The sequence below is a fragment of the Hyla sarda genome, chromosome 13, assembly GCF_029499605.1.
Source record: "Hyla sarda isolate aHylSar1 chromosome 13, aHylSar1.hap1, whole genome shotgun sequence".
NCBI classification, from domain to species: domain Eukaryota; kingdom Metazoa; phylum Chordata; class Amphibia; order Anura; family Hylidae; genus Hyla; species Hyla sarda.
Window position 1 is genome coordinate 45278534 of NC_079201.1, and position 19519 is coordinate 45298052.

General features: G+C 43.0%; 1 protein-coding gene across 7 annotated transcripts in view; it reads left to right on the top strand.

Annotated features, from left to right (window-relative positions):
* Positions 1 to 19519, top strand: part of RAB37 (RAB37, member RAS oncogene family) — a 157073-nt gene that overhangs the window by 125326 nt on the left and 12228 nt on the right. For all 7 annotated transcript variants that reach the window (XM_056549552.1, XM_056549554.1, XM_056549551.1 and 4 more), the window contains 2 exons: positions 1049 to 1105; positions 4232 to 4308. In XM_056549552.1, coding sequence (XP_056405527.1) covers positions 1049 to 1105; positions 4232 to 4308 — 134 coding nt within the window. The remainder of the gene's footprint in view (positions 1 to 1048; positions 1106 to 4231; positions 4309 to 19519) is intronic.

A 19519-nucleotide genomic window follows, 5' to 3' on the forward strand; every position in this document is an offset into this window, starting at 1 on the left:
ACGTGGCGATACCACATAGCATATGCTTGTTTATTTTTGTTTATATTTCTTTTAAAAATGAGAAAAGGAGGGTGATCTAAACTTTATTTAACCCCTTAAGGACACAGGGCGTATCCATACGCCCCCGTTTGCAAGTCCTTAAGGACACAGGGCGTATGGATACGCCCTGCGCATTCCCGGCCCCCGCCGCTAGCCGGAGGGGAGCCGGTGCCGGATGCCTGCTGAAATCGTTCAGCAGGCATCCCGGCATATCAGACGAGCCATGTGCTGCGATTCCATTCCCCACCGCTCGCCGGGCGGGGATCGGAGCCGGATGTCTGCTGATTTCAATCAGCAGACATCCCGGCAGTGTGCCGGTGGAGGTCCGGAGGACCTCCTATACCGGCGATTGCTGTAGGGCGCCGGGGACTACTTACCGGCGTTCTGCAGCGGTTCCGGGTCATCAGGGTCACATGTGTCCCGGATATAGATGGTGACTGGTGGCCACCTCCCGCAGTACAGTTGTGATTGGGTGGCCAAAGCGGCCACACCAATCACATAGTAATGGGAGGGGATGATGGGGGCTAGGAGCATGTTGCTCCGTTCTGCCCGCCATTTCACAGAGATCTGGCGAGCAGGACGGGGCCCCGTGCTGCCCACTATCCCCTCAGCAAAAAAAAAAGTGCCCCTTGCCCCCTTTCTGTGGCCCCTTGGCACAGAAATCCCCCAGTGTTAGCTTTAGAATAGATAGGGTCGACCACGTTTTTGCCTGCGGTCGGGAAACCGCATATGGCCGAAAATGAAGCCGACCGGAGGCTGTGGTTCACTCCGGTCGGCTCATAGACATACATTAAATACGGTTCCCGAATACGGCTGAGTGCGGGCGCCGCGATTAAGCCCCCCCCCCTCCTCCCAGCCGTATACGGGAGCCGTATTTAACAAAACGTGGTGTGAACCCAGCCTAAGAAGGATTATTCAGACAACCACCTTCAATGATTTATACAGCTTCATCGTATTCCTTGATGCATTACAGTACAACATTGATTTGTTACTTATTTCTGGCTTGCAGTGTGACATAACAAATGGAAGAGTTGTTCGAACAGAAGATGGGGAGTCCTTGGCAAAGGTATGAAGTTAGTGACTGCCATTTTAAGTATAAGAATAAATGTTGTAATATAGCTTATCGGAGAAAAATACCTCTTTCTTTTCTTATCAGGCTCCTTTCCTGCAAAGTAATAAAAATAAATAAAAACATTGTCTGTCTTGCCATCACAAGAGACTAGCAGCTCAATGAGGTATCAGATTAAAGGGGTACTCCGGTGGATTTTTTTTTTTTTTAATCAACGGGTGCCAGAAATTTAAACAGATTTGTACATTACTTCTATTAAAAAAATCTTAATCCTTCCAGTACTTATTAGCTGCTGAATACTACAGAGGAAATTCTTTTCTTTTTGGAACACAGATCTCTCTGCTGAATCACAAGCACAATGCTCTCTGCTGTCCATTTTAAGAACTGTCCAGAGTAGGAGAGAATCCCCATAGCAAACATATGCTGCTCTGGACAGTTCCTAAAATGGACAGAGATGTCAGCAGAGAGCACTGTGCTCGTGATGTCCGCAGAAAGCACTGTGTTCCAAAAAGAAAAAAAATTTCTCTGTAGTATTCAGCAGATTTTTTAAATAGAAGTCATTTACAAATATGTTTAACTTCCTGGCACCAGTTGATTTAAAAAAAATAAAATAAAATAAAAAGTTTTCCCCCCAGAGTACCCCTTTAAATGCTTCTAATAGAAGTCTATGGAGAGGGGTGGGTAGAGTAGGGGGGAGTGATTGGAGAGCCAGAAGCAATATGGATACTCCAGAGAGTGTACACCAGCTTACTGAGAGTATTAGATATTACCATAGGGCTGGATTTATAGTTTAGACTGTTCATTACTCCTCTATCATGTCTGTTATGCTGCTTCTTTATAAGAGTGATTTACAGTAAAAAAAAAAGAGAACAATCCCTCTCCTCTGCGTTTACATTTTAGGGGAGCGATCATAGAGGCTAGGGTCTACACTAGAGATGAGCGAACGTACAGTAAATTCAATTCGTCACGAACTTCTCGGCTCGGCAGTTGATGACTTTTCCTGCATTAATTAGTTCAGTTTTCAGGTGCTCCCGTGGGCTGGAAAAGGTGGATACAGTCCTAGGAGACTCTTTCCTAGGAATGTATCCACCTTTTCCAGCCCACCGGACCACCGGAAAGCTGAACTAATTTATGCAGGAAAAGTCAGCAACCGCCGAGCCGAGAAGTTCGTGACAAATCGAATTTACTGTAAGTTCGCTCATCTCTAGTCTACACACTAGCACAGGGACAACTAAAATTAGAGCTTGCAGAGCAGTAATCTAAAAGAAAATTGCATATACAAATTACATTTTAGCCAGAAATAGTACTAATCCTCGAAATCAATGCATTCAAAAAGTCTTCATACCCTTCCACTTTTTCACATTTGGTTTAATTGTGGCCTTGTGCTAAAATAAAATCAAGTTTTCCCCCATTGTTCTGCACTCAATACGCCATAATGACAAAGTGAAAACAGAATGGTAGAAGTCTTTACTAATTTATTGAAAAGTAAAACCAAAAATACTGCATTGGCATAAGTATTAATACGCCCCCTCAATGCAAGCCTACGGGAGGGGGCGTGACAGTTATCACGCCCCTCCTGTAGGCTTGCATTGGGGGGCGGAGCGTGACGTCACACGGGGGCGGAGGCATGACGTCACACGCCGTCAGCCCTGTGGTCGCCGGTAATCAGACGTGTTCGCTCCGGGGACTGATTACAAACGGGGTGCCGCGTGCAATATCACGGAGGTCCCCAGCGGCGGGACTCCCGCGATCAGGCATCTTATGTCTAAGCACAGGAGTACCCCTTTAACCTGTTAAGGACCCAGGGCGTACCTGTACGCCCTGAGTCCGCTCCCGATCTATAACGCGGGGCCACGGCATTGATCGCACTGCCGCGCGCTATTAACCCTTTAGATGCGGCGTTCAAAGTTGAACGCTGCGTCTAAAATGAAAGTGAAACCATGCCGGTTAGCTCAGGGAGCTGTTCGGGATAGCCGTGGTGAAATCGCGGCATCCCGAACAGCTTACAGGAAAGCTGGAGGGTCCCTACCTGCCTCCTCGCTGTGCGATCGCCGAATGACTGCTCGGTGCCCGAGATCCAGGCATGAGCAGTCAAGCGGCAGAATCATCGATCACTGGTTTCTTATGAGAAACCAGTGATCAATGTGAAAATTCAGTGTTTGCAGTGTTATAGGTCCCTATGGGAGCTAGAACACTGCAAAAAAAGAAAAGAAAAGTGAATAAAGATCATTTAACCCCTCCCCTATTAAAAGTTTGAATCACCCCCTTTTCCCATAAAAAAAACTGTGTAAATAAAAATAAACATATGTGGTATCGCCGTGTGCGGAAATGTCCGAATTATCAAAATATATCATTAATTAAACTGCGCGGTCAATGGCGTGCGCGCAAAAAAATTCCAAAGTCCAAAATAGTGCATTTTTGGTCACTTTTTATATCCTGAAAAAAATGAATCAAGAAGTCCTATCAATGCAAAAATGGTACCGTTTTTTTCCGAAAAATGTACTGTGCAGTAACGGAAGCCCCCGAAAGTTACAAAATGGTGTTTTTTTTTCTCCTTTGGATAGGGGATAAGATGTCTCGAGGCGGAGTACCCCTTTAATGAGAACAATTTTTTTATGCATATGTTGAATGCATAAATACTCCAAAACACTCTCTCCCCCTCTTGCTCATGGTAATAGGGAGATTTTCCATGACACTGTATGAGGTGTCCTCACCAGGGCGCAGACGCCAGCACAGACAACTTAATGGTGCAGACTTATGCAGTTTCTGGAGGATAACAGACATTGATTGCCAGGGGTCAGCGTAATGATCAGGTGTTTTTATAAGGGAAAGATGCTGCCAGTCACACATTTCTGTTGCAGTGTAAGATTGTAATGGGTAGTCACCCAGGTCCACCAGGTCCTTTTGTTAGCGTTCCCACTTTTGTTTTTAGGGAGGGTCCTGAGCATGGGTAAATTGTGCATGTGGAAAATCTGTATGTTTGTAAATACAGGACAGATTTTCTGTTACAGGCTGTATGATCGGTTTAAAATGATCATGAATTTTAAATGTAACACACAGATGTGTTTTTTAATCGTCTAACCATGTGGCTATATTAAATATATTTCACTTCTTAATCTTTAGGAGTATGGCATTCCATTCATGGAAACTAGCGCAAAGACAGGTATAAATGTCGAACTGGCATTTACGGCTATAGCTAAGTAAGTAATTTGGGTGCTTATGGTGTGGTGGATGTGAAACCTGTATGTTTATTAAATACTTGTGTTGTCTTTACAGTAAAAACAACCTAATTGTAAGTAAAATGCCTCCCATCCCTAAAGTTGCCTGTGAGCCTGCTAATCCTTTAAAGGGTTTCCCATCTCCTACAGACTAAACCTTGTTAGTCCATAAAGGACCATAGGGTATGAAACCTCCTTTATTGTGAACCTGCTAAAACAGTAAATTTTATTAGTACACAATCTAATATGTATTTTAGTGAGGTTAAAATACTGTTATTTCCGTCTCTATCTTAAGTACAGATATATTGGTGCCTACAGAAGGCTCAGTCTTGAGACTGAAGAGACCTGAGCTAAAAACACACAGCAGCCTCCCCTGCATGTTTTGTGACAACATTCTGGCTTGTTTTCGAGGTCTTAAAACTCAGACACCACTGATGAAAATTTTTGACATGTCTCTAGGACATGTCATAGGTTTACGTGAGAAATATACTAAAGTGGTTATCCAGGAAAAAAAATAAAAAATTCTTCCAAAAACAGCAACACATTTGTCCTCATGTGTGTGGTATTACAACTATGGTCCATTTATTTCAATGGAAGTGAGCTGCAAAGCCACACAGAACCTGAGGACAGATGGGATGCTGTTTTTTGTTTTTTTAAGAAACCGCTCTTCTTAATCCTTTTAATCACTGCATAAATGGGGCTTTCTGAGCAGGAAGGTTTTTTAGTTAAGTAAAATGAAGTAAAAATACTTTTATTTTTTATTTTTATTTTTTGTTTTTTTTTTACTGGTTGGGACATGATACTGACCTGTTTTCTATTTTGTGATCAGTACCTGGCCATATTGCAACACTATTGCTGCTGTCACCAGCATCATTATACTAACCTGCTTGTACAGTGTAATAGTGCAAGTGCTAAATGCTAGTGAATGGTGCTGGATTTTTTTGGGTCCCAAAAAAATATGGATGTCCACCACATGAAAGGAGGACACTGGATTGTAAAAATATTCAAAGATTCTTTATTCCATTAATTGCAACAATTAGTTTTGAGCCAGGTTCAGGCTCTTCGTCAGGCCTGACAAAGAGCCCGGAGCGGGCTCGAAACTTTTCACCAAAAAAGCACCAGGGATTACCAACATTTAGTGTTTTTAATGCCATGATCTCCGATGTCCGTCATTACAGGCAGATGTCTGCTGCAAAAAGCAGCGGGCATCTGCCACTTATGAGAGAGACCCGACTTGTGGACCCGCTCCATATTTCTCCCACTCGACCGATGTATGTCATGGGTCTGGAAGGGATTAAAGGGGTTAATGGATGTGTTGTGAGATCACCATAATGCACAGGCTATCTCTTTGTGAACTGGCTATTTCCTGTTGGAGTTGGTTCCCTCAAGTACCATGATTCCTTGTTTGTAAGTGTGAGGTCACTTTTCTCCCTCTTGCACACCCTTCCCATTGAAACACACCTGTGATCCTTTCCAGGCAATAGACCAGTGTTTTCTGACCAGGGTGCCTCCAGCTGCTGCAAAACTAAAATTCTTGCAGAATGATCTCCCTTCTACCTAGCGGTCGCTCCACCAATTGAAGCAAAGACAAGCTACCTCAGAACACCTGATTAGTGATGTTATTTCTAGGGCTGCACTGCAACCTGGGAAATCCTGAGATGAGTCATTTTGTATGCTGTTAAAAATTAACATTATGGGAAAAATCACAGAATAATTGCGAGACAACTATGAAACACAGATACAGACACTATATTATGAACTACATTAACTTTACAGCCCCTGTAGCATTGTCAAATGAGAGAAAAAAAATACCCTTTTTTACTTTTTTCATTTTTAATCTTGATTTTCTAGATTTTTTTTGCTAAACAAGCTAAAAGAATACAAAACACATTTTTTTACATAACTGTTTATTAAAGAATACTGATCATCAGAATTGTAAGAAACAGATCTGTAAATCAACATTAATCAGCTATCTACATAATAGGTGATAAATGCATGAAGGCTGAAAGTTCAACTGTTGGAACCCTACTAATCATAAGATCAGTATCTCAAGCTTCCAGATTGATTGGACCTGCAGTCACTCAGGCGCTCAGTGGCTCCATTTTCTGTTTATCGGACTATGGCTAGCTTGTATTGATGATGAATTACTATTGTACTTTTTGCACAGTTACGACTTAATGTAAATGAGTTTCCCCCAACACTCTTATCGTGTAATGTAAAAGGTTTGACATGAAGAAAAAAAATAGTTATAGAAATAAATGGCATGTCACTTACTACAGGCAAAAGTTACTAGGGTTGGTGCGCTATCAAATGACATTGACGCCTTGTGTGAACCTCCTGCCAATTTGCTGGAAACCTGCAGAAAATCCACAGCACAAATCCAAGACCCAGCTGTGGAGATACATATCAGATTGACTCAATTTTCCGATCTAGTTTAATAAGTTTACAGTGTACCTGTAATGTGGATTTCCCACTGAGTGTACAGTTCCCATCCCTGCAAGTTTTGTGCAAAGTTCTATTTTGTTCTCGTCAATCATGACCACACCACATGAGATTGCCCCCCTGACGCTTAGAAAATTTAGTGGACACTCACGTCCTGCAAGCTCGGAGGATGTTGGTTGTAGTCCCGTAATGGGGTGCAGCTCAAACACATGAACTGCATACAGGGGGTTTTACACTGGCTAAAGTGCACAATATAGGGATGTAGGAAGTGCTGCCACAAAACAAAGTACAAGAATTGTTTAATAAATAAAGTGCAGTTTTTATTGTAAACATGTAACGCATTTCAGGGACATCGTCCCTTTCATCAGACATGCTAAACACAGTCAAAAACCTCAGTTAAATACACACATGAATGCACATGACCGGAAATGACATCATAAAAATAAATGACATTTGATTTAAAATAAAAAAAACAAACAAAAAAGCAGTTCATAGTATTCAGATTAGCCTTGCAATGTTTTTTTCAATGGTCTCATTTAGGCCAAGGGGCCTAAAGATGACAAAAATGACTACCGATTGATAAGTCTCTGATACCGATCGGCACAGCCAGCAGGTAAGCTCTCTAAAACACACAGTTTAATAAAAGCCTGACTATCGTTGTGTTTAGAAGCAATATGTCGAGACAAGCTATGTAGAGGACACCTTTTGCTTATGTTGTGTCTATGCTTGTTCATGCGGGCACGTAACGATTGAATTGTACAGCCTATATACTGTAGTCCGCAAGTTATTAAAGGGTTACTCCACTGAAAAACATTTTCTTTTAACCCCTTAAGGACACAGGGTTTTTCAGTTTTTGAACTTACGTTTTTTCCTCCTTAACTTTAAAAAATCATAACTCTTTCAATTTTGCACCTAAAATTCCATATTATGGCTTATTTTTTCCGCCACCAATTCTACTTTGCAGTGACATTCGTCATTTTACCAAAAAATCCACTGCAAAACAAAAAAAATAAATTAAGTGTGCGACAAAATGTAAGAAAAAATGCCATTTTGTAACTTTTGGGGCTTCCGTTTCTGCATTTTTCGGAAAAAATTACACCTTTTCTTTATTCTGTAGGTCCATACAATTAAAATACCCTACTTATATAGTTTTGATTTTGTCATACTTCTGGAAAAAATCATAACTACATGCACGAAAATTAATACGTTTAAAATTGTCATCTTTTGACCGCTATAACTTTTTTTATTTGTCCTCGTATGGGGCGGTATGAGGGCTGAATTTTTTGCACCGTGATCTGAAGTTTTTAGCAGTATCATATTTGTATTGATCGGACTTCCTGATCGCTTTTTATTCATTTTTTCATGATATAAAAAGTGACCAAAAAATACGCTATTTTGGACTTATGTCTGCGAGTACGCCACTGACTGTGCGGTTTAATTAACAATATATTTTTATAGTTCGGACATTTCCACACATGGCAATACCACATTTGTTTATTTTTATTTAAACAGGTTTTTGTTTTTTAAATGGGAAAAGGGGGGGGGGGGGGGTGATTCTTACTTTTACAAGGGATGGGGTTAAATGATCTTTATTAACTTTTTTTTTCACACTTTTATTTTTTTTGCAGTGTTATAGCCCCCTCTGCACACACTGTTCTGCTACACAGATCACTGCCATGCATTAACATGGCAATGATCAGTGTTATCGGTGGTCAATTGCTCAAGGCTGGATTTCATGCTTGGAGCAATCAATCACCAATCCCTGCTATGGTCCCGATCAGCCAGACTGAGCTGCTGGGAGGGTATTTTTGTTACTTTAGACGTGGCGATCAACTTTGAATGCCTCATCTAAAGGGTTAATAGCGCGCGGTACAACGATCGGTGCCACATGCTATTAGCCCAGGGTCCCGGCTCTCATCAGCCGCCAAGACCGGGACCCCGCATGTTAGACTGGGACCGGGGCGTACAGGTATACCCTGCATCCTTAAGAGGTTAAATCACTTGGTGCCAGAAAGTAAATTACTTCTATTAAAAAATCTAATCCTACCAGTACTTACAAGCTGCTGTATACCACAGAGGAAGTTTTTTTAAAGTTTTTTTTTTTATTTCCTTTGTCTGACCACAAGTGCTCTCTGCTGACACCCCTGTCAATTTCAGGAACTGTCCAGAGCAGGAGAGGTTTGCTATGGGGATTTTCTCCTACTTTGGACAGTTCCTAAAATGGACAGAGGTGTCAGCAGAGAGCACTATGGTCAGGCAGAAAGAAAAATCTAAAAGAAAATAACTTCCTGTGGAGCATATATCAGCTGTGTGTTTTAAATATAAGTAATTTACAAATCAGTTGAACTTTCTGGCACCAGTTGATTTTTTTTTATTTTTTTATTAATTTTTTATTTCAAAAGGCACCAGTTGATTTAAAAAAAAAAAAAAAAAAAAAAGTTTTCCAGCGGAGTACCCCTAAATATACAACCTATGAAGAGCAATCAAAATATCCCTTTAACCCCTTAAGGACCAAGGGCGTACCTGTACGCCTGTGGGAATTCTGGTCCCCGCCGCTCGCTGGGTGGGGACCGGATCGGGATCCCCCCCATGTTAGCAATTGACGATCAATTCAGATTGCGATTCAGGTCACACCGAGTCGGCACCAATTACCCTTGCCCAGCAGGAGTGAGGTGGCACCGGTGCCACGTCACGATCGGCGTGATTAGTCGGCCGGGGTCCGGTGTGGTGGCAGACCCGAGCGGCGCCATGGTCCCCAGTGGCGGCGGTTGCAGTGGTCTTCGGCGGAGGGATCTAACAGCAGGAGGTAAGCGCTGTTTGCCTCCTGCTGATGCCTAGAAACAACTCCCAGCATGCACAGCCAAAGGGCATGCTGGGAGTTGTAGTTTTGCAACAGCTGGAGGCACAACTGCAACTCCCAGCATGCCCTTTGGATGTCTGGGCATGCTGGGAGTTGTATTTATGAAAAATTGTTCCTCCAGCGGTCACATAACTACAACTCCCACCATGCATGGACAGCCAAAGGCATGCTGGGAGCTGTAGTGGTGTGCCTACAGATGTTTCAAAACTACAACGCTCAGCATGCCCTTTGGCTGTCTTTTGCATGCTGAGAGTTGTAGTTTTGCAATAGTTGAAGGCACACTGGTTGTGAAACACAGTTTGTTACCTAACTCAGTGTTTCGCAACCAGTGTGCCTCCAGCTGTTGCAAAATTACAACTCCCAGCATGCATTGACAGACCGTACATGCTGGGAGTTGTTGTTTTGCAACAGCTGCAGGCACACCGGTTGCGAAACACTGAGCTAAGTAACAAACTCTCATTGTTTTGCAACCAGTGTGCCTCCAGCAGTTTCATAACTGCAACCCCCAGCATGCACGGACAGCCAGAGGGCATGCTGGGAGTTGTAGTTTTGCAACAGCTGGAGGTTTGCCCCCCCCCCCCCATGTGAACGTACAGGGTACATTCATGCGGGTGGGGGTTTACAGCTACACTACACTAAAACATAATAAAAAGTAAAAAAAACACTACATATACACATACTCCTACTCTTATTGAAAACGTCTGGTACGGCAGTGTTTCCAAAATGGAGCCTCCAGGTGTTGCAAAACAACAACTCCCAGTATTGCCGGACAGCCATTGACTGTCCAGGCATGCTGGGACTTTTGCAACAGCTGGAGGCACCCTGTTTGGGAATCACTGGCATAGAATACCCCTATGTCCACCCCTATGCAAATCCTATGTATGGCGCTCTCTCACTTGGGAGCCCTGTCGTATTTCAAGGAAACAGTTTAGGGCCACATATGGGGTATTTGGGAGAAATTGCTAATTATTATTTTTTTTTCTCCTTTCACCCCTTATGAAAAGTTAAAGGTGGGGTCTACTCCAGGAAGTTATTGTAAAAATGTTTTTATTTTTTTAAACTAACATGCTGGTGTTGCCCCATACTCTTAATTTTCCAAAGAGGTAAAAGGATAAAAAGACCCCCCAAAATTTGTGACGCAATTTCTCTTGAGTACGGAAATACTCCACATGTGGATGTAAAATGCTCTGCGGGCGCACAACAAAGCTCAGGAGTGAGAGAGCCATGTACATTTGAGGTGATTTGCACAGGGGTGGCTGATCGTTACAGCGGTTCTGACATAAACACAAAAAACAAAAACACCCACATGTGACCCCATTTTAGAAACTACACCCCTCACGGAACGTAACAAGGTGTATAGTGAGCCTTTACACCCCACAGGTGTTTGAAGGATTTTCGTTAAAGTTGGACAGGAAAATGAAAAATTTGTATTTCTTCACTAAAATGCTGGTGTTATCCCAAATTTTAAATTTTCACAAGGGGTTATAGGAAAAAAAAAAAAACCATAATTTGTAACACAATTTCTTCTGAGTATATTAATACCCCATGTGTGGACGTAAGGTGCTCTGCTTGCGCACTACAGCGTTCAGTAGAGAATTAGCGCTATTGGGCTTTTGGAGAGAGAATTTGGCTGGAATTGAAGGCCATGTGCGTATACAAAGCCCCCATGGTGCCAGAACAGTAAAACCCCTCACAGAATGTAATAAGGGGTGCAGTGAGTATTCACGTCCCACTGGTGTCTGACAGATTTTTGGAACAGTGGTCCATGAAAATGAAAAATTTTATTTTTGATTTGCACAGCCCACTGGTCCAAACATCTGTCAAACGCCAGTGGAGTGTAAATGCTCACTGCACCCATTGTTACATTCTGTGAGGGGTGTAGTTTCCGAAATAGGGTCACATGTGGGGGGTCCACTGTTCTGGCACCATGTGGGCTTTGAAAATGCACATGGCCCCCGACTTGAGTTCCAGCCAGATTCTCTCTCCAACTGCCCAATGGCACTCCTCTTCTGAGCATTGTAGTTTGCCCGCAGAGCACTTTACATCCACACATGGGATATTTCCATACATAGAAAAAATGGGGTTACACATTTTGGGGGGCCTTTTCTCCTATTACCTCTTGTAAAAATAGTACATTTTGGGGGGAAAAACAGCGTGAAAATTGTTTTTTTTTCAATTACACACCTGGCTAACTGTACCCCTTGTTTTGTTACTTTTCTTGAGGGATGTAGTTTCCAAAATAGTTTGCCATGTGTTCTTTTTTTTTTTTTGCTGTTCTGGTCAATTGGGGCTTCCTAAATGCGACATGCCCCCCAAAAACCATTTCAGCAAAATTTGCTTTCCAAAAGCCAAATGCCCTTCTCTTCTGAGCTTTGTAGTGTGCCCGCAGTGCACTGGACATCCACACATGGGGTATTTCCATGCTCAGAAGAGATGGGGTTACAAATATTGGGGGGCATTTTCTCCTATTACCCATTGTAAAATTTAGAGGAAAACCAGCATTTTAGTGCCGTATTTATCGGGGTATACCACGCACAGGCCTATAACACGCACCCTCATTTTACCAAGGATATTTGGGTAAAAAAAGTTTATTACCCAAATATCCATGGTAAAATGAGGGTGCGTGCGTGCGCGTGTATACCCCGATACACCCCCAGGAAAGGCAGTCGCTGCCCGCTTCTCTCCCCCTGCCTTTCCTGGGGTTTAGAGCCCTGCTCTTCTCTCCCCCCTGGCTATCGGCGCCGCTGCCCGTTCTCTCCCCCTGACTATCGGTGCCGGCGCCCCATTGCCGGCGCTGATAGCCAGGGGGAGAGAAGGGGCAGCGGCACCCATTGCCGACGCCGCTGCCCCATTGCCTCCCCCGATCCCCGGTGGCATAATTAACTGTTACCGGGGTCGGGTCCGTGCTGCTGCAGGCCTCCGGCGTGCGTCCCCTGCGTCGTTGCTATGCACGGCGCGGCGCACTGACGTCATGCGCCGTGCAGGGCATAGCAACGACGCAGGGGACGCACGCCGGAGGCCTGCAGCAGTGCGGACCCGACCCCGGCAACAGGTAATTATGCCACCGGGGATGGGGGGAGGCAACGGGGCAGCAGCGCCGGCAATGGGTGCCGCTGCCCCTTCTCTCCCCCTGGCTGTCGGTGCCGCTTCTCCCCCCCTGGCTATCGGCGCCGACAGATAGTCAGGGGGACAGAACGGGCAGTGGCGCCGATAGCCAGGGGGGAGAGAAGGGCCGGCAGCAGGGCTCTAGACCCCAGGAAAGGCAGGGGGAGAGAAGCGGGCAGCGACTGCCTCTCTCCCCCTGCCTTTCCTGGGGGTGTATCGGCGTATAACACGCACATAGACTTTAGGCTAAAAATTTTAGCCTAAAAAGTGCGTGTTATACGCCGATAAATACGGTATATTAATTTACGCATCCAACTTTAACGAAAAGTCGTCAAACACCTGTAGGGTGTTAAGGCTCACTGTACCCCTTGTTACGTTCTTTGAGGGGTGTAGTTTCCAAAACAGTTTTTCTTTGCTGTTCTTGCACCATAGGGGCTTCCTAAATGCGACATGCCCCCCAAAAATCATTTTAGAAAAACTCACTCTCCAAAATCCCATTGTCGCTCCTTCCCTTCTGAGCTCTCTAGTGCACCCACAGAGCACTTTATATCCACATATGAGGTACTTCCTTACTTGAGAGAAATTCGGTTACAAATTTGGGGGGGATTTCTCTCCTTTCTCCCTTAAAAATTGCAAAAACTGGGTCTACAAGAACATGAGTGTAAAAAATGAAGATTTAGAATTTTCTATTTCACTTTGCTGCTATTCCTGTGAAACATAGTACGGTCGAAAAAAGACATATGTCCATCAAGTTCAACCAGGGAAACACTTTAAGAGTCAACACACTTACTGAATGTCATTTTGAATACTTTGAGGGGTACAGTTTTTTTTTATAATTGGGTCATTTGTGGGGTATTTCTAATATGAAGGCCCTTCAAATCTACCTCAAAACTGAACTGGTCACTGAAAAATTCCGATTTAGAAAATTTGGGGAAAAAGTAGAAAATTGCTGCTGAACTTTGAAGCCCTCTGATGTCTCCCAAAAGTAAAAACATGTCAACTTTATTATGTAATCATAAAGTAGACATATTGTATATGTGAATCAATATATCATTTATTTGGTATATCTATTTTCCTTACAAGCAGCTTCAAAGTTAGAAAAATGCCAAATTTTCAAATTTTTCATGAAATTTTCACATTTTTCACCAAGAAATAATGCAAGTATCGGCGAAAATTTACCACTATGTTAAAGTAGAATATTCCACGAAAAACTATGTCGAAATCAAATTCATAAGTAAAAGCATCCCACAGTTATTAATGCTTAAAATGATAGTGGTCAGATGTGCAAAAAATGCTCTGGTCCTTAAGGTGAAAATGGGCTTGGTCCTTAAGGGGTTAATATAAATTTCTCACCGGTCGAGTGGGAATTTATAGATTGAACTGCTGGAACAGTGTCCAAGAACAACATAAGCATTGGATTTTCCCACATCCAGAGGTGCCTGATATATCCAGAGTATTAATATTCTCAGTATTTTCAGTATTATTTTCGTTCTTTTTAATAACTTTTAGACATCTGGGAGCAAGATGATTACGAAGTGTTTTAGCACGTCTAAATGTTAGAACCGGTGTTTTTGGTAAAATCTTATTTAGGGTCCATACACACAATCGGCCAATGCTTATTAAAAATGTTCCTAATTTTTTGTGTGTCACAATTAAAAGTAGTGATAAAATTAAACTTAAATGTATTCTTATCAACTGAACTTTGTTTTTATTTTTATTATATTTTATTAGTTCAGTTTATTGGAGGGCACCAGATTTCATATAGGCATTTTTAAGTATTTTTGGGGGGTATTTCTTCTCTCTAAAACGATTATATAAAATTTTTGATTGCTATTTATATTCAGATAAGGTGCTGCAATTTTTCTAATCCTCCGGTATTGTCCGAAAGGAATGTTTTGAAGCCATTTTGGATAAGGACAACTATCGAATCCCAAAAACCTGTTAACGTCCACACTCTTAAAGTGCGTACGTGTATCGATTTATATTTTCATTTTTGTCAGAAATGTCATTTTTAAAAACCTCAATCTAAAAATACTATTTTTTTCTGTAGAAAAATTTCAAGTGAATATTCCCAAGAATTATTATTTAAATGTTAAACAAATAATTGAGCTTCCTTAAAGCTGTCTCTCCAAATAAAAAACAAATAATCTATGAATCGCATAAAGTAAATAATATTTTTAAAATTCCAAGGGGACTGTGCGATAAACAGGTACTCGAAAATCCCCATATACAAATTAGCGTAACTTGGGGCGAATTGAGTACTAGAGATGAGCGAACTTACAGTAAATTCGATTCGTCACGAACTTCTCAGCTCGGCGGTTGCTGACTTTTCCTGCATAAATTAGTTCAGGTTTTTCGGTGCTCCGGTGGGCTGGAAAAGGTGGATACAGTCCTAGGAAAGAGTCTCCTAGGACTGTATCCACCTTTTCCAGCCCATGGGAGCACCTGAAAGATGAACTAATTTATGCAGGAAAAGTCAGCAACCGCCGAGCCGAGAAGTTCGTGACGAATCGAATTTACTGTAATTTTGCTCATCTCTATTGAATACCCATCGCACAGCCCCTCGTTTGTCTATAAATCACATGATTAAAGGAAAAAAAATTTATGATTTAAAATGAATTTAATTGAGTCTAATAAAAAACAGCACTGTGCATCACATATAAATTCATCTTGATCTAAAAAATATTTAATTGCACCCATTCCCTTCTCCTCCAAAATATTGGAATATAATGAACATCTAATGTCAAAAAAGCAAACTCATCCTCCAAAGATAGATCATAAAGTTCATTAATCAATTCCGTGGCGTCTTTCACGTATGTGGGGAGATTCTGAACATAATCCTGTAAAAACAGGTCGATATAATGAGAGAGGTCAGCGAAGCAAAGAAGTGAAACTAGGCGACACTAACCAGGCAGGTAATGTTTATTCAGGTCAAGGAGACCTCAAACAGGTAACAGGTGGGGGACGGGGCTGACCGGAACAAGTTGTTTCATGCGGCTTGCGCACTTCCTCTAGCTGAAATGGCAGCTGCGTGCGACGGCTCCCTATTCATAGAGGCGTTGCTCCGCAGTTGCAAGGCAACCTGGTATACTAAGATATCATGTGACCGTGCAAATGGTCATATGACCGACAGTGAAAACATAAACAAAAAACAATAATAGAAACATCCCAGATTCGAGCATATGCATGGTGCCTATAAAAAGGAACTGTACTCATTACGGTCATTCAAGCCGATGTCGCCTGTGGCATTTAGCCTTGCAATCCATCGTGCTCCATTTTGGAGGGGCAATACTCTTCCCAAGCCCAGAAACTTTAAATGAGTGCATTAAACCTTGGAGCTCCAGTCCTGGTCCGGATGGAACGGACGTGTTCCCGGAAACGGACCTGGAGCTGCCTAATGGTCTTGCCCACACAGAACCTGCCACAGGTGCAAACCAAAGCATACACCACAAATGTAGATCTGCAAGTTATCAACTCAATAACTTGGTGAAAGCCTCCTAACTTCACGGTACCCCCCACTAGCATATGTTTGCAATGTGGGCAAGATCTGCAGGGATGGTTTCCCTTTTAAGGAATACTTGGTTAACCAACTGGAGCCCGACGTAGAGGTGTCCGTCTTGTTTTTAACCTGTTCAATTTACCTCCTATGGTGTCCTTTTTTCTGAAGGTAATAAGAGGGGGGATATTGGGCCACCTCCTGGAGATCATCATCAGATTCCAAGATGAATCAGTTGCGGCGTATCACCACCTTAGCTGATAAGGAATGTTGCTTATTCTGGACCATCAATTCCCTCCGGTCCTACCAGGCTAGTGCCCGGGCCCCCAGGGGTTTATATAAAGCTCCTTCCCAGTACCAGGAGGATCCAGACTTCCTACTAGAATGGGAGCAAGCCCATTTGGACCACGCTGATAGACTCACCGCCATTGTACTCAAATAGCGTCAAGCTGAATACAACACCATTAATATAGAGCTCTGCAAAACGAGAACAGAATACCGCACTCGGGTTATTGAGGCCACAGCTTCTTCCTCCTTCAAAAAATTTGAGAAGAAACTGATGGTCACCCAAGGGGAGATTAAAGAACCAAAAGGGAGAAATTTATGAGGGACAAAACAGACTGAATCAGCTCAGATGTTTACATAGAATAGTAAAAAGTCTATGGTGACGTGGAAATTTTCAGAAACAATCCTCTGACTACTGGACTTCGGATCCGATGAAGCATCTACTACCCAGACCAATCGTCAACAATGTCTACTTTAGGAGAAAAATCAGGAGAGGTAGAGGGAAGAAGAGACACCGCCACTGTTCCAGTGAAGAGAAAAGGTGTAACATGGAGGGAGTAAAAACTGTTCCTGAGACCAACAATGTCATGAATTTTACAGACTTCACCCTTACAGACGAGTGTGTGTCACTCCTTTCTAAGGGCCTAAACTTTTGCTCGTGCCAACCTTTTGATCACACTCAATTTGAAATGGATCTATATAAAGCCACAAGGAAAATGGGGTTACATGTTTTTTAAATTCTCTGGTTTACTGGATGCAGGAATTTTATTAGAGGGAGAGGTCCCAGTGGTAGTGGGCCCCTTAGGCTTTTTCCCTATTTTACACCTCCCCTCTGAGGATAGGGACACCTTAGACACACTATGCGAGCTGATGGGAGAGAGTGATGCCCCTCTAGACCCCATCTCGATTGAGGCTTTACCTTTTAAGGGAGGTAACCCATCAAGGTTTTCTCCTCCTACTCCTACGGGGAGTCCTATAGTCCAAGCAGTGACCAAAGATGTAAAAGCCCTTCCATACCCCCAAGTTAAAGACGACCTTACTCCTGGTGAAGAGAGAGCTCTCAGATGGTTGGCATCTAGACCTGATCTTAAAATTGTCAAAGGTGTCAGCACAGTCGTGATGACCACAGACTCTTATGACACCGAAAAACGTCTATTAAGTGACATCACCACCTATAGACCTCTCTTTTAATCCAACTGCTAAAACCCTGAATCGGCTCAGGACCAGAGTCAGCTGTGAGCGAGGTGTTATTCCAAGAAAACTGCAGAGAAACCTCTCCACACTGCCCCATGCCATCCTAGATGGTATTTTCTGCCTAAGGTGCGCAAATCTGCTTCGCTACTGAATACCTTTCTTGTTACATAGTGGCTTTTGAAACCCCTCCTGTCCTCTACTCCAACATATGTGAAAGATACAGGGGCCCTTTTGACAACACTTAGGGACTTCCATTGGCAACAATCTTACAGACTTGCGTCAGTGGACGTCAAAAGCCTGTACACCTGCATCCCTCACGATGTGGGTGTACAGGCTGTTCGTGAGTTTTTAACAGAGACGGACAAGACGAAGGACTTTCTTGTCCTTCATCTGTGATTCCCTCCATTTCATCCTCACCCATAATGAGTTCAAAGATGGCAAGGATTGGTATCGGCAGGAGACCGGCATGGGCACACCGGTGTTTTTTCTCACAGTAACCCTTTCTCCAAGTACATTAAACTTCTTCTCAGGTATGACAACGAAATACTTGTGATCTGGGACTCATCTGAAGCAGAATTTTTTAACTTCGTTACTCGCCTGAATCAGATTAATACAGAGAATATGCTTTTTACTGCCGTGTTTGGGGATGGTGAACTTGATTTTTTTTTAGATGTTAAGTTAAAAGTGGTAGAGAATACCCTCACTACTGAGGGCTTTTGTAAACTCACTGCTAGAAATACACTACTTAATTTCCACAGTTCCCACCCCCAACACATCAAGCAAAGCATCCCATATTCCCAATTCCTCCGGTTGCGTAGAATCAACAGTGAGGACCATGTTTTTGATGCCCAAGCCCAAGAGTCGAAATAAGGTTATTGGCCAGACAATACCCTGAGAACATCATTGATTCTAGTCTTTCACGTGTTAAACGCATTGACAGATCCCATCTACTTGACAACAAAAAAAAGATGTGACACTTCCCCTAAGAGGTTCACCTTCTCCCTAGCTAATTCCAATATGAAAGAGAGAGTGATTAGCGCCATATGCCGCAACTGGTTCATCTTGGAATCTTATGATGATCTCCAGGAGGTGACCCAATATCCCCCCTTATTACCTTCAGAAAAAATGTCCCCATAGGAGATAAATTGAAGAGGTTAAAAAACAAGATGGACACCCCTTAAAGGGAAACCATCCCTGCAGATCTTGCCCACATTGCATACATATGCCAGTGGGGGGTACCGTGAAGTTAGGAGGCTTTCACCATCAAGTTAACGAGTTGATAACATTTGTTGTGTATGCTTTGGTTTTCCCCTGTAGCAGGTTCTATGTGGGCAAGACCATTAGGCAGCTCAAGGTCCATTTCCGGGAACACGTCCATTCCATCCGGACCGGGACTGGAGCTCCTAGGTTTATTGCCCATATGAACCATAACCACGGTGGAGTCTACACTGATTTAAAGCCTCTATGAATAGGGAGATGATGCACGCAGCTGACATTCCAGCTAGAGGAAGTGCACAAGCCGCACAAAACATGTTCCGGTTAGCCCCGTCCCCCACCACAGCTCCCCGCCTGTTACCTGTTTGATGTCTCCTTGACCTGAATAAACATACCTGCCTGGTGAGTGTCGCCTAGTTTCACTTCTTTGCTTCGCTGAATTGTATGTCTTCTGTGGCTGAGCACCTCCATTGCAGGCTTCCTGTGAGTCAGTTCCATGTGCTTCCTTGTGCTTCTCTTTGCGCTTAGTCCCGTATGTGCCGGCTGCTCTTCTCCACTTGTTAATAATAAGAGAGGTGACTGCTTATTGCTCCAAT